At 44.4% G+C, this 14,620-nt stretch overlaps 2 protein-coding genes across 3 annotated transcripts in view; both read right to left on the minus strand.

Moving 5' to 3' along the window:
• LOC105743451 (alpha-enolase-like) overlaps positions 1-6,397 on the minus strand; it is a 112,971-nt gene extending 106,574 nt beyond the window's left edge. The window contains exons 1-2 of the mRNA XM_012516801.1: positions 6,295-6,397; positions 2,840-2,896 (exon numbers count right to left, since the gene is read on the minus strand). Of these exons, the coding sequence (XP_012372255.1) occupies positions 2,840-2,896; positions 6,295-6,397 (160 nt within the window). The remainder of the gene's footprint in view (positions 1-2,839; positions 2,897-6,294) is intronic.
• The window catches only part of Nrxn3 (neurexin 3), a 1,645,001-nt gene that overhangs the window by 1,440,597 nt on the left and 189,784 nt on the right, over positions 1-14,620 (minus strand). The window lies entirely within an intron of this gene.

Here is a 14,620-nt window from a genome sequence, read left to right on the forward strand (position 1 = left end):
CTTTTTTAAATAAACACTAGACATTCCCAAAAAGATAAATTCCTAGTGGTGAAAATGTAGGCATCACGACAGTGAAGGTCAGGTGATATGGGACAAGGTGAAGGAGAATGACTTGGTGACCACTCTCCTCACCTGGCCCAACTTTTTAAATCTGAAACACATGGGACCTTGTTGGACTTGACCTAATGAAGCCTTCTGCTATGTCTCTGGAGAAAACAATTGCTTTAGAAAATTGTAGGTTCTATTCCACTCTCCATCCTAGCCCAATCAATAACTAGCAATGATATGTTTTTCAAAACACTATTTTCTTTCCTAATGTACCCAGAACTTGGCTATTCACATCACTCAGGTTGAATCTGCTTGGAGCTGCATGCAACAGGAAAACTGCTCAGATTCAGCCTCAGTGACAACCAGTGGTAGACATGGCTTCAGCCTCGATGGTGGTGCCTGTGACATTCATTAATAACTCCACTGTCACCTAAGCTTTAGCTCCCAAACTGAGATAATACCTCAATTGGCAAGGAAACTTCTTTCCATGCATTCCAGGACCCAAGTTGATTAAGCAAGCTCTCAACTCTTTGTTCTCATCAAGTTTACAGCCATTCTGCTTCTTAAGACTGACAGCTGTCAAGAGAGATAATAACTTAAAAGAAATGAAAAGATCCTCCACGTTTTTCTCAGAGCAAAGAAAAAGCACTAAGCTAGCGATCCCAGAATCATTCCCTCTCCTCTCAACCTCAGTGTTCTCAGATGTTTAATGGGGATAATAACAGTCACCCCCTTTTCTAAGCATTTTACATGCAGTGAAGCACCGAGTGCTCAAAATAGCCCTATAAGATTATACAATCATATTCCTATTTTAAATACAAGGGGACCAAAGCACAGATAACTAGCTGGTCAGTGTTATTACCACTAACTTGTGTGCTGGGACTTGAGCCAGACAATACGACATCACCAAGTTTACTAAAATAGGGAAATAATAATACACGTAATAGCATCAGCAGGAACAATGGAGATTAATAAGCCACGTAGAACTTGGTAAAATATTTAAGCAAATCTTGGCTGTCGTTATTATATCATGGAGTAGGATTTCAGTAATTTTTGGGTGGGTGTCTTAGTCACTTCCTTGTTGCTAAGACACTACCCGGCACCCACAATTTAAAGGAGGAGAGGTTTATTTTGGTTCACAGTTTCAGAAGTTTCAGCCTCTGTTTGTCTGGTGCCAACCCAGAAACAGCAGGGTAGAAGGGCACACCTTCTAAGAGAACACCCAGCTGCTGGACTCGCTAATGGAGGAATCCATTAATACATAGAGACCCCTGTGATCCAATCACCTTCTAAAGCCCCACCATGAGAGTTTTGGAGGATACTCCAGATCCAAGCCACCAGAGTGAAAACCTACACCAGCATCATCTGGAAGCCTTATCTTAAGGGCATTGTCCTTCTCTGGTTTGCAAAAACCCCATTATATCCTAGACTTGGGGGGAAATGAGTAAAGGATAATACCAGAGGAGTTTGGAGAAAGATGTCCAGTTGAGATAATGTGCAATCCCATGCTAATGCCTGTAAGATAAGGCTGGTCTGAAGAATGTTCAGAGTTAGTGGTACCATTTTCTAATCTAAAAACAGCTCCCCTGTGTAGATGCTACCCTGTATAAGATGCTGCCATCTTTAGATTGAGCACTGTCCTCTAATTGCTTAGGCAGGGCTCTTAAAATGCAAATGCCCACCAGGAGAAGACAGCACTAAGTCCCATCTGCTACAGTGTGAGTTAATCTATTCCAGTCTTTCTTTGGGGGAACCATGTCTGTATGCTCTGGCTATCTATAAACAAAGGGAGTATACAGGGAGAAAGAAGTAAAACATCCTAAACTTTGCATGTTTCACAGCCTTGGCTTAGGCCATCCTGATTCCAACACCCATTATTTTCACTGCTTATTTTAACCATCAGCGAAGGCAAGGCAAGGCACAGAATGTAATTAAAACAGCACCATGCATACAGGATTTCAGGTGCCATGAAGCATAGCTCCTCCATGATTCCCATAATAATGCTGAAGTGGATGCTCCCAGCTCTCACACCCTCTACTGATTGTTAAGATTTAGTCTGTTGTCACTGTGGTTGGTTGGTTGGTTTTTACACACAAAGAGAAAAGTTTGAAGATGTCAGTAATTTTTGAAAGCACCCAAAGATGTAGTTGGCACACTTGCAACTAGAGCTCAGGGATAGTCCTAGAGCTTATCCTTTCTGCCACCCTACACTGGGTGCACAAGTTACGCAGCCTCACACAGCCCTGGGAGCCTGCGGTGGCAGAGGACAGGGTTATCTGGAGAAAGGCTGTGTGAATCGGCTGATGGATGACACAGACGTACGACATCAGTCCTCCCCCTCTCCACCCTCATCCCTCATCCAGCTGCAAAGCTCCACAGGTGAAGGAAGGGGCAGCAGGGAGGCAGAGGCCCAAGGCAGTGCACACCTGTATTCACACACACTCACAAGCCACATCAAACACTGACATCTGAAGTACAGATCGACACTGTTGCCAGCTGGGCCCTTGTGTGGCTGAGAGAAAAATTATTTACAGCAAGGCCTGGCCTCTTATGCCACCATGTAATTCCAGGCAATTGCACTTCCAAATACATCTCTTTGGAGAAAATCAACAGTGGCTTTGCTTTCAATCTACTGGAAAATGAATTCCTGTGAATGTGTTACATAAGTCCACAGCAGGCGGGGTGAGGAGCTCAGGAGCCTGTCTCTGGCCTGAGAATGGGGGTCCCTCTGGCTCCTGCCAGCTGCCCCAGACCACCAGGCCCGCGTGTGCCTCTGGTTTTGTGGACTCACCTGGGCTGCCAGGGAGGGGGCAAGGTGTGAGTGAGTCCTGCTGAAACTCCACAGACACTTTAGGGGAGTGAGAGGAACCAGAGTGAAACTGAAAGCCCTATCTTCAGGGGAGAGGACTGGGGCACAGCCCCACCCTGCCTGGTCTTGGTCCAGCAGAGTCCAGGTTAGTGACGGTCACCATCTTCCACAGCTGTGCAAACGCCCCCAGCACCTGTGTCGCCAGACTTTCTGCTTCTCGCTTTTCAATGCTTATTTTCCATTATGAAGTAATAAAATACTATTGAAAATACAAAAACATGAAAACAAATTGCCGTAATTATATTACCTAAACAGTCATTGTTAGTATTTTATGAGCTTCTTTTCACTCTTGTTTTTATTCATTTTTAACTATAAACGCATGATTCCTGATGAGCTTTTCTGAATGCCTCACACCTGTACCTCTGAGATGCCCGGATGTGCACTCCAAGGAGGATGGACGGAGGCCGCGGAGCAGGATGGGATGAGGAGTCAGTGTTAATCTATGCCCCTGGGCCACCACATCCACCTCATTGAGGCTTACGTGCTTCATCCATTGTGAGATGGAAAAGAATGAGGTACATTTGGTGTGATATGAATATATTCTTGTATTTCGTATATTTTTAGAAGACCACTTGCTCGCCCTATGTGTGGGTTTTTCTTCAGCTGTCCAGTGGGGACATCGATGACTGTTGTGAGGGTCAAATTAAATGGTCTATACAAAAGATGCATAATAGCTACAAAAGCTATACAAGCTTTATCATTAGGATACAAAGAACAGAGAAGAATACCTATACACACTATAGATCTTAGAGATATTTTACGAAAATGTAAAAAGATTTTTAAAAATAGCATTGTAAAGAAAATGAAACACCCTGTATGAGTGAAGGGAGAGACAGAGCGATGGAGGCTTTTTGTGAAATTCAGATAAAACATGGGGAGTCACGTGAGAGTGCAGAGGGAACGGAGAATGAAAGAATATACAAAGAAAGCCATTTTTCTTCCTTTACTTCCTTGTTCCAAGTAGGTTCAAATTTACTCTCTCTAAAAAGCAGATGGGAAATTCAAATGCAAAGGGACCGCGGGTGTAGGCAGGAACTGAGAGGCCTCCGAGGTCCCTGTGTCCCGCCTGAGCGAGAATTTCCGAGTGGAACTCCATTGGCTGCACAGGTCATTGATTGGGGTTATTTTTATCTTTCTACATCAGGAAGAGGCGGGGTGGAGTGGGGACAGGAGAAGCCATGAGAAAGAGATATCCTTCAGCCACACAAAAATGCAAAAGAGAGCTACCGTCAGAACGCCAAACTAGTTTGGGGTATCCCCAGTAGACTGATGGACCGTTGAATTAGTGACGGTGCGCCACCTTCTGGCAGAGACACGTATTGCACAGCTCCCTGTAACCTATGTCCTAGTCCGGAGCTTCGTCTAGTTTTAAAGGCAACACACTGTTTCCATAGCCTCTCCAAAACTAAGATCAGGCCAGGAAAAAAATTGCTACAGTGGTTAAATGTATAACCATTAGCTCCAATTTATCTATTCAAAAAGGAGGAAAATCTCAGCTTTTCTTTCATATCCTCATTTGGAAACAGAAGTCCAACGCTCTTAATCCGCCCGTAAGCAGCCATGACGTACCAAGTGACCTCCCCCAGCAATACCAGCATCTCGAATGAGACCTAAGGTGAGGGACATTGCATTAAATCTATCCCTTATATCCACTTAGACAGGTATGGGGGCAGGTCAGTTAGCACATCGGACTAAATCGCCTGCTTAGGCACAGCGCAGTGGTGGGGTGTGCAGCACTGGCCCCGCCCCCGGGGAGCGCTGAGAGGTTGATTGAGACTGGGCGTGGTGACGCCCACCTGTAATCCCAGCTCTTGGGAAGCTGAAAACAGACGGATCACTACGAGTCCGACCTGTGCAGTGAGACCCTGTAGACCCGGTCCTAAATACGTAAAAAATAAAATAAACAGGTATTGGGAAAATTGTGTGCTAGACACTGGGCTAGACATCATTACAGCACCTTGTCATTAATTTAGGAAAGTAAAGTGAATTAAAATAATGACACAGTGCAATGTAAGAGAGAATAAGGTGCCTAGTGAAGAAAAGTTCATGCTCTGGGAGTTCTAGAATTGAAAAGGTAGCCCATGGTTGAAACAGTTGGTGGGAGCGATTGACCTGTGCTTCAAAGGATGAGTAAGAAGTTACACCTGGCAGATTAGGCAAACAAGGAACAGAGGAAAGCATGGCCTAGTTATGGAACGCTTTGGTCAGAGTACATCGGGGAATACTGATTACAACCACTGTTTATACAGTTTTATAGAGTGTCTTTTTAAACCTTTATCTTCTCAATTATCCTATATGGAAAGGATTGCTGCTTTTGAGTCCATTTTATGGATGCAGAAACCGAGCCTGTCAGAAGTTAAATTTCTTGATTTATAAATATTCTCCAACTAAAGAAAGAACTTAGGCACAAAGTACACATTGTGTCCCTTCCACAGTAAGATGATTACTCAGAAAGGGAGATTCCATGAAGGACAAAGAATATCAAACTAAAAAGTTGGACCAGTGGTGACATTTCAAGCGCTGTCAGTAAGGCGGAGCTCCTCTTAGGGCCTCTGGAGGGGATGGTGTGTGAACCTCCTTTCAGATAAAGGCAGACCCCTCACTGCTCTCTGTCTTTCTCCTTGGAGAGACATCCTGAGCTCTACAGCCATGTGGGCTCTGGCGGGCAACACATAGAAAACTTGTTTCTTTTCCCCCGTGCATTTCTCTGTTTGTTTGATTTCCTGTTCACTGCATTATATGTTATTAGACCTTAGGGTGCCTTCCACGAATTAAAATGACAGTCAAAATGTATGATTAAAAGACTGAGTGACAATAGCAATGCCATAATCATAACACACTTTCATATCTCCCCCTTTAGCATCTGTTATTTCATCTACTCATACAGAAATCATCAGCCCTCTAAGATAAGAATGGCAGAATATAGCAATGCAATTTTACCCATCGGACCACTGAAACAGAGAGGTCAGGTAGTGTGCCTGGGGCCACAGGGAAAACGACTGGAACTGAGACCAGCCCACCTACTTCCCCATCCAGCCTGTTTTCATAGTTGTCTGGTGTCTCGGCTGGGTCAGGCTATGGAGATGAGAACAGGCATGTTGCCGCAGGCTTCTCTCCCAGGCTCCGGGTTCAGCACCATGGACAGAAGTGTCCGCGGTCAACACTGTTGCTTAATGGTGTGCATCGCTAGTTTCCAAAGAGAGCTTAAAAGTTGAATTCTAGGATGTTGAATCGTATTAAGAACACTGCCTCTAGATCCTAAAATTATACCAGTGAAAACCACTTTGAAATAAGTCGCAGACTGGAACAGACGCTTTCACTTCACTGACCTGGGTTGAGGCAAATGTGCTTTAATCAGAGAGCTTCTTATTCCTTACCAGGTAAAGTCTGCAGTGATTCAATAATCACATATTTACCATACTCGATGACTTCTGAGCTGTTTCCAATTAGCCAGACTTGTTTTCTCCTTTCATAGTCCATGATATTAGGAAGACCTCCACATTATCAAATGTGAAAATCACAGCAATATCAACCACTATCTACTGAGTTCTTGGTTTGTATCAGGCCCTGGGCTAGGCACCTGGATGCTAGGTCACAATTTCAGTGGCAAGTATAAAATATAGCTAATGTAGAAAGACTATACAGAAGGTATTTGGGGCAAATAATGACAAATCTGGCAAGCGTATCTTTGGTTTCCCCTCAGCCTCCCCCTCCCCAGGCCCTACTCTCTAACTCATTAACCTTGTATCCAGATAAAAATAAAATTTGGAAAACAAGAGAGAATATGTCAAATGAGAATTAATTTAAAAATCTGAAGAGAACAGAACTTGTACTGATTATTTTAACTGATAGCGCTTGTCACAGAAGGCAAACACTGGACCTGATGTTTGTTGAGTTGGTACACGAAAGGTCATGTGTATACACTGTCAAGGCCACAGGCCAGCAATGATCACATGAGCCACAACAAGGCCACACACCAATCGCTACCTCTTAGCCTTTGCTTTCCACTCACATGGGAGCCAGGGTAGCTTTACCCACACATCCTGCCTCAATTGACAAGGACTAAGGATGAGCGGGCTTCTTTCTTATCAGTACCATAAACATAAATTCCAGTGCTCATTTGTCTGTGAAAAACTCAATTCACTTTCCCTCACTCTTCCTCACAGAAACTCTGGTATCTCTTGTTCCTGAGAAGAGACCAAACAAAATGCTAAGTGAAGAACATAGAGAAGTTCGAGTCTAAGAAAACTTAGTTGATGCATTCATGCCTTGAGTTGCTACCCAGTGGTGATCCTGAGAAATAGTTCCCCACTCCTGTTATCAATGTCACAGTTGGCTAAAGGACTTTCTCTCCAATGACACTAATGTCTGGTAAATATTCAGTCAAGATGTGTCCGAGGTACTGAGAAGGACAGAGAACACGAAGGAGGCTTAATACCAGGCACAGTAATCATAGGCATCCAGAAATATATTGTCCTCACTAGATTATAGGAAGATGGCCACCAAAGCTCCTTCTCCACCTTGCTGAAGCCCTGCTTGTTCATTCTGATAAGGTTTTCTATCTCCTCTCACTTCCTTGTAGCTGCACTAAAAAAGAGCAAAATATGCTATGTCTAAAAGGAACCCTAGATATCATCTGTGTAACCTTTTATCTCACAACTTGAGTCCCAGAGAGAGAATGGCTTCCTCTCCCAGGTCACAAAGCTGGTGGATCAGGAACTGGGATACAGGTCTTCCAGGAAGCAAGCCGGCAAGCATGCCATGTTAAAAATGTTTCTCTGACTCCTATATGGGTCCTCAGCCTCGTCATCCAGTTAGTATTTCTGCCACTTTTGCAATCCCAAGTTGTTCCACTGCTCTGAAAAGCCTAACAAGATGACCAAGAACTCCAGCCAATCAGTTAACAAAGCATACGTCTGCAGTTTAATTCAAGATGAACTCATGTTTTTTTTTCCATTTTTACTCTAGCTATACTTACTTCAACTAACAATTTACATTGTAAGGCTGGCCTTATTCATACATTCCTCAAAATAATAAAGGACCCCAGATCCTACAAATGGAACAATAGGAAAGTCTCTGAGGCTCTCTGTGACTGTGGTCCCCCACAAACACATGCCAGAGATGCAGCATGATGGTGAGAGAAGGACAAAGCCAGGCACTCTGGGCCTGTCACCTACAGCAACCAGAGCTCTCCAGGCCTGTTTACTCACCCATGAAATGGGAGATGATACCATTGCCCATTTTAACACATTGAAAGAATAAACAAAATAATTGAACAAGGCATCTGACATATTCAGAAGCCCCCAAAATATGCATTTACTTCCCCTTTCATTGCAGAGACAAAAATGAGTATACCTATTTCTATTTAAACTCTAACTCCAACTTGATGTGGAATTCAAACATCTCACTTTTTTTCTTTGAATCCTTGGTTCATCCCCCCACCCCTTGTAAATTGGCCATCATTGTTGAGAATAATGTGTTAAAATTACAAACTATTCCCTGGATAAAAGTTTGATATACAACAGAAGTATGCTTTCAACAGTGGAATGAGTTATGTATAAGACAGAAAATAACCAATGACAGAGTACCTAGTATGGACCCGACACTTCAAGCACATTGTGTCATGGAGTCTTGTAACCACCACCCTGCACAGGAGGGTATTGTTAGCATCTCATTTTATATGTGCAGACTGTGAAGGTTAACTGACAAACCAATATAGAATTGAACAGCAGAGTTTAATACGGTCCTATGCCAGCCAGACTCCGAAGCCTACTGCCAATGTCTTGCCGGTCTGGTGAGAGGTGCCCCATTGAGAGAGCCAAGTCAGCCACTCCTGCTCCTAAAAAGAGAATGTGTAAATGCAAAGCCTGCTGAATAGGTTGGCTTTCTCTGCATTCTCCAGTGAACTTTCACCAGGATTTTCAGTGACTGGTTATGCCACTGACCTCCAGAGGAAGATAATAGTAGGTGGGGAGTAGGCTGCCCTTGCATAGGCATGAGCACACACACAGATCTGGGTGCAAGCACACACACACACACACACACACACACACACACACACACACACACGGCCCAGTACCTACCCAAATAACAGAGGATTAACACACAGACACTATTATTCCAAACAAAGCCCTCTGAATATACAGAGCGCCTCTCAGACTCTGCTACCACAAACCCCCCTGAGCCTGAGAAGGCCCTGGGGAAAAGAAGGAAACCAGGTATCCCAAGCTTGGTCAATGACTATTCCTGCCATAAAGATAATTTTAAAAGATAAAACTAGACCCAGTGGGTCTTACAGTCAGTGGCTAACATGTACACAGTGAAAAAGAAATGGTTTTGGATATTTGGATATTCAAAAATCAAGATATTTGAAGTCATGTCTGCACTACACCTGTCACTTAGTCCAGCGCAAGTCCTTGAATAGTCCATGTCTCTCACCTTACAGGGCTCCAGTAAAGATAAAATGCAACGAGGAGAGGCAAAGTACTCTGTAAACTGTAAAGGCCATGCAAATGTCAATTGCTCTTATTGGTACTACAATTATTTATTCAGTACTGATGTTCCCGCTACACAAACCCTTTGTCCTAGACAGCAGGCCCCGATGCAGGGGTGACAGTCCTTGGGAGGTTCAAAATAGAAGCAGGAGGAGCTGGAGCTGTAACAAACAGTGGTCTGGAAAGAGGAGTCCAGATGCTTCATGCTCCTATTTTTGTGTTCTTGCTTCTCCCATCTTCCCTTTCATAAAAGGACCACTGGCTTGTTTTTAGTTTTCTAGGCCTGATGTAATAAATTATCAAAAACTATAGGGCTTAATATGACAAATCTAGTCTCTCACACTTGTAGAAAAGAACTATCTAAGATCAAGATGGTGACAGGTCCCACAGCATACTTCCTTGTCTCTTCCAGCTCCAGGAAGATACTGGAATTTCCTGGCTTGTGAACTCACTGCCTTCTCTTCCACTGTCAAATCTCTCTTGTGGGTGGATTTACAGTCCACCTGAATAATCCAGGCTCATCTATTCACCTCAAGATCTTTCATTATACCTGCAGATAGGACCATTTTCTCCAGTAAAGTAACATTCAGAGGTTTCAGAAATTAGAATGCGACAAATCTGTTGGCCAAGGGAGCCATTTGCCTCCCTGCAAACTCCAGTGATAATAAATTTGAAATGTAGAACTATGCGAACTCTGTGGAGCTGTCTTGTGGGATGTACACAGTGTTACACCAGCCAAGAAGCCAAGTCCAAAGAGGGTTGGGATCCAAGTAAGGAGAAAGCAAAGTCACTCCTGCCTGGGGAGGGGAACGGAAGGACTCCAGGAAGGGGCAACTGAGCTTTGAAGGATAGAGTTTGATAAGAAATTATAGAGGAAGAAAAGACAAGGAAATTCTGATGTAGGAATTGCAAAGATTAAAAATGGGGGTACTTAGCAAGAAGGCGAAAAGAGGAAGAACCAAAGGGAAGTACACCTGGAGACGAGAGTGGAAGTACAGTACCTGCTGGAGTCTCAGGCAGGAGAGGGAGAAGACCAGAAGCTACTGTGCTCAGCAAGGGCCCATAATACCTCACCGCCCCTTCTGCCTTGCTTCACAGTTTCCCTGGAGGGCCAGGCACCCTTGCTCTCCGCTCCAGTGGTCTAAAGGAAAAGCTGCTCTGCTTGTCCAAACCACTCCTAAAACAAAAGCCCTGCCTGCAATAATTCTTCCCCTGACTGGGCTGCAAAAGAGAAGTACAGCCGCAAAGATGTGACTGATGGCAGGTAGAGACTGACAACTGCCACCGATGCAGCGTCACAGCAGAAGACACAGCACCCCAGTCCATTCCCCGTGCCTCAGGACACAGACAGTTGGACCCAGTTAATTGAAATATAAGCTGTAGGCAATAGGATTTGCCCAAACACCGAGAAAATAGCAGGAGAATGCTAATAGCATGCAAATAAATGAGGTGAAGGCCTTTTAAGGCTGCAGCCTGGGGAGCCCAGGTGCAGAAGGCAATTTCCCCGTGGCCCACCCCATCCTGCCCTTTCCTCACCTCCTCCTGCCCTCCTCCTCCCCAATCCCACAGCCCCTGGACAGGCCCGATTTGCTCTAATAAAAGCGGCCTCAGCCCCAGGGAGCCTGCAAGAGGAACATAGCTGATTTCACCTCTTTAACCCTGGAAGTAGGAAAACAGCCGAACGCTGACTCCAGCCTTCCCCAGGGAGGATCCTGGAGCTTTATCTTGTGAGTTGCACGACCTCTAGGAACCTCTGCACAAGTGAGATAAACCCCCATGCCCAAGAGGAAGCCGACTTATCTCCTAACAAAGCATCTTTGCAAATTACTTTTTTTTTTTTTCATCTTGGGGAAGAGAGTATATTTAAAAAAAAAATAATAATAACTGCAATAGCAGTAATAATAATCAGCAGCAGCTGATGCCTGCATCTTGGCCAATTCCTCAGGGAAGGAGGTGGCAGAGCCTGCAGGGTAGAATTGTGCTAGGACTGTGGGTGACTCATGCCAGGGTAGGCAGCTTCCCTGAGGGTCTGGGGCCTGGAGTCTGGCTGGAGAGATATGGCCACCACCTCTCTGCACAGAATAAACGAATGATGAGCTGCCTCATTAGTGACTGCGGGAAGACACACAGCTCAGTCCGGCAGGTGGTGCAGCCAAAAGATTTATTTTATTTAACAAGAAAAGCAAAACAAATGTGGCCCTCTTCCCACTGCCTGCCTGCATGGGGCGCCTCACAACCAAGCATGGGGTGAGGTTCAGAATGCAGGAGGCGCCCTTACCTTAGCAGGACAGGGATTCCCACAGCACGGAGGAAGCAGGTGCAGGGCTCCGGTCCTGGCACTTCGGGGGCCTGGGTCAGCATGGGGGTCTGGATCGGGAGAGTTATGAGGGAAGTAGGGAGAGAATGAGACTGCTCAGAAATGGAACCCAGCTGACTCAGGGGCATTGAGGGTGCTCATGTCCTGGGAATGAGAACTGAACTAGAAATCAGAAAACTCCACTGCTAGCCCGCATTCCTACTCAACCTAGATGTGTGAAAAGTTGGGCAGATTTTGCTTTGTTTTCCACATCTATAAGATAGGAAGAAAGTTTTTTAAAGGACTAGGAGACTTCAGGTCATGATTGTTGCTGGGGATTTTTATCACACCATGTAGCACTTGAGAGAGTACGCTACAAGCACAGGCTTCCCAGGATCCAATCCCAGCTCAGACGCTTACCAGCTGTGTGACCACAGCCAATAAGCTTCACCCTGTGGGCTATAAAATGGGTACATGCCAAGTACACTTATCTGTTAGGACTGAAGAAGCAATTCCTAGAGAGACAGGCTGGCACAGAGGAACAGTGCACACCACACTGTAGACTTGCTGTGTCCTCCTCAATGCCTTTGCTTTAAACAGATGACCTAGATTTCCGTCCAATACTGCCCATTATGAATTCTTGCCCCAGAGTATAAGCTTTTCTCTCCTTTTTCTTCCCATCCAGGATAAAGTAGCACCCCAGTTTTTTCTAACATGACTCACCTCTGGAATTTTGGTCTTAAGTGCATCTCTTCTTCATCCTGTCTCCAGATCTTCTTACCCCACCAGTACCCTCTACCAGTGATCTTCTGTCCAGACAGCCACCTCCCCTCCTTTTCCCTTTGTAGAGTCACCTAGAATCCTCATCTCCACCTTACAACTGTCATTCATCCCCTCACTTTCATCCTCCATCACTGTGCTGGTGACAAGACACCAAGCACATCCAAATTATCCCATTTGTCCCAGGACCTCTCTCTAAGGTTCCACTTGCCTGTGGTATTGCTGCACACCCTTCAATGAATCCTTTCTTCTCCTGGGCTTCTGGACGCAGGCTCTTCCTTCTCTGTCTAATCTACCTGAGCCTCTTTTACTAGTTTGACATTTCAGCCCTTACATGGCACTGACCCCTAGGAGATGGGGCTTGGGGCCCTTTTCTTCGGCATTATACCCAAGTGCCCAGCAGGCTCAGCAGGCTTAGGCTCAGCAGGCATGGAAGTCTCATAGGTGGTTTTCAGTGGCTCTGTGACTGCAATGGTATGAGACCAACTGCAGTAGCTGCAGCTTCACACCTCCTCTCTTGTACCAGGCCACCTCAATGCCCTCTGTTCACTCCCCACTCCCCTCAGTCTCCTCTCCTCACTAAGATCTTTTGATGATGTCTCATTGGTTGAAATGTTCTTGAAAATCACCTGAAGAACCTAGTAAAGTACAGATTCCCAAGTTTCTCAGCTCCAAATACCTTGGCTATGAATCTGGGGGACTATATTTTTAACAAGAATCCTGGACAATTTTTATCAATTCTCTACAAATTATACTTTCAGAAACCAGGATATAGTTGTTGAGAATTTGGACTCTGAAATCAGGCTTACCCTGAATTGAATTCCCTCCCTTTCACAGTTCTGCTTTTCACCAAGATGCTTCAATTCTCTAGGTTTTCATTTCTTTACCTAAATTATGAGTAGTAGCAACAACACCTACAGATATTGAATATTTGTCACATCAGGCATAGTCTATGAAATGCATAGACTTGTTTTGTCATCATGACTCTACAAAGTAGATACCATTTTCCAAATGCAGGAATAAAGGCACCGGGAAGATAAGCACCTTTCCTAAGGCCAGGGAGCTGACCCGTTTCAGAGCTGTGTTTTGAATGCAGGTAGTTTAGAACCAGGATCCATGCTCTAGCCATTATCTGTGAGGTTGTCTCAGAGATTACTTGAAAAAAAAATAAAACAAAGGAAACAATATATCATCCTGCATGTATTAGGAGTTATGTAGGTGGCAGCCATTCTTCCTGCCATAGTTCCTAGCACCCCCATCATCATTACTGAGTTGGCTCACCATGCCTAGTTTGAACAGCAGCAGAGTACCACAGTCAAGCAGACTCTAGTTAGCTTCCAGTCCGGAAGGCACTAGCCACCTGTGGCTATTGAAATTCCTACTGTCTACTGTAATCAAAACTAAATGGAATGTAAAATTCAGTCCTTCAGGGCTGGGGAGATAGCTCAGTACAATAAATGCTTGCCTGGCAAGCACAGGGTCCTGAGCTCAATCCCAGGTACTGCCAAAAAAAAAAAAAAAAAAAAAAAAAAGTCAGTCTTTCAGGCCTTCTAGTCACATCCCAAGTGTACTGTAGATGCACATGAGTGGTGGCTACCTCACCCAGGCACAGACTTAGAACATTTTTATCATTATGGAAACTTCTAAGGGACAATGACTCTGTAGAGGTAACCAGAAGAAAATCCTGAATCTTCTAGGTGAAGGGTTTTTTTGGGGAAAGGGGACTTGCCTGATCATTTTCTTCCCTGTGCCTTGGTTTCCTAATGTTTAAAACACGAACATAACAGCCACCTAAGGTGGCTGCATTCAGGAATACATGATTAAATATAATTAATGTGTTTAGAATATAATTAATGTACCCTTGCACAGAGAAGATAACACAGAAGTGCATGTGTTTATTATTATGTGGATATTGGCATCATTCTTAATATCATCATTTATATTTGAGTCACTTGGTATCATGAGCAATAATACTTATGTTTTTGTGCCTTTCCTATACCAGAAATGCTTTTCTCTAGAATATTCACTGCTCCTACACTATCTGCAAAGTCCAGTTAATTCAATATTTTCTCTCAGTAGGTTTCCCCCAAGGCACTCTCAGCCCTAGCAGAATTTATCACTACTCAAGCCTAC

This window comes from Octodon degus, unplaced genomic scaffold (genome assembly GCF_000260255.1).
Source record: "Octodon degus isolate 3935 unplaced genomic scaffold, OctDeg1.0 scaffold00007, whole genome shotgun sequence".
In the NCBI taxonomy this organism is placed as follows: domain Eukaryota; kingdom Metazoa; phylum Chordata; class Mammalia; order Rodentia; family Octodontidae; genus Octodon; species Octodon degus.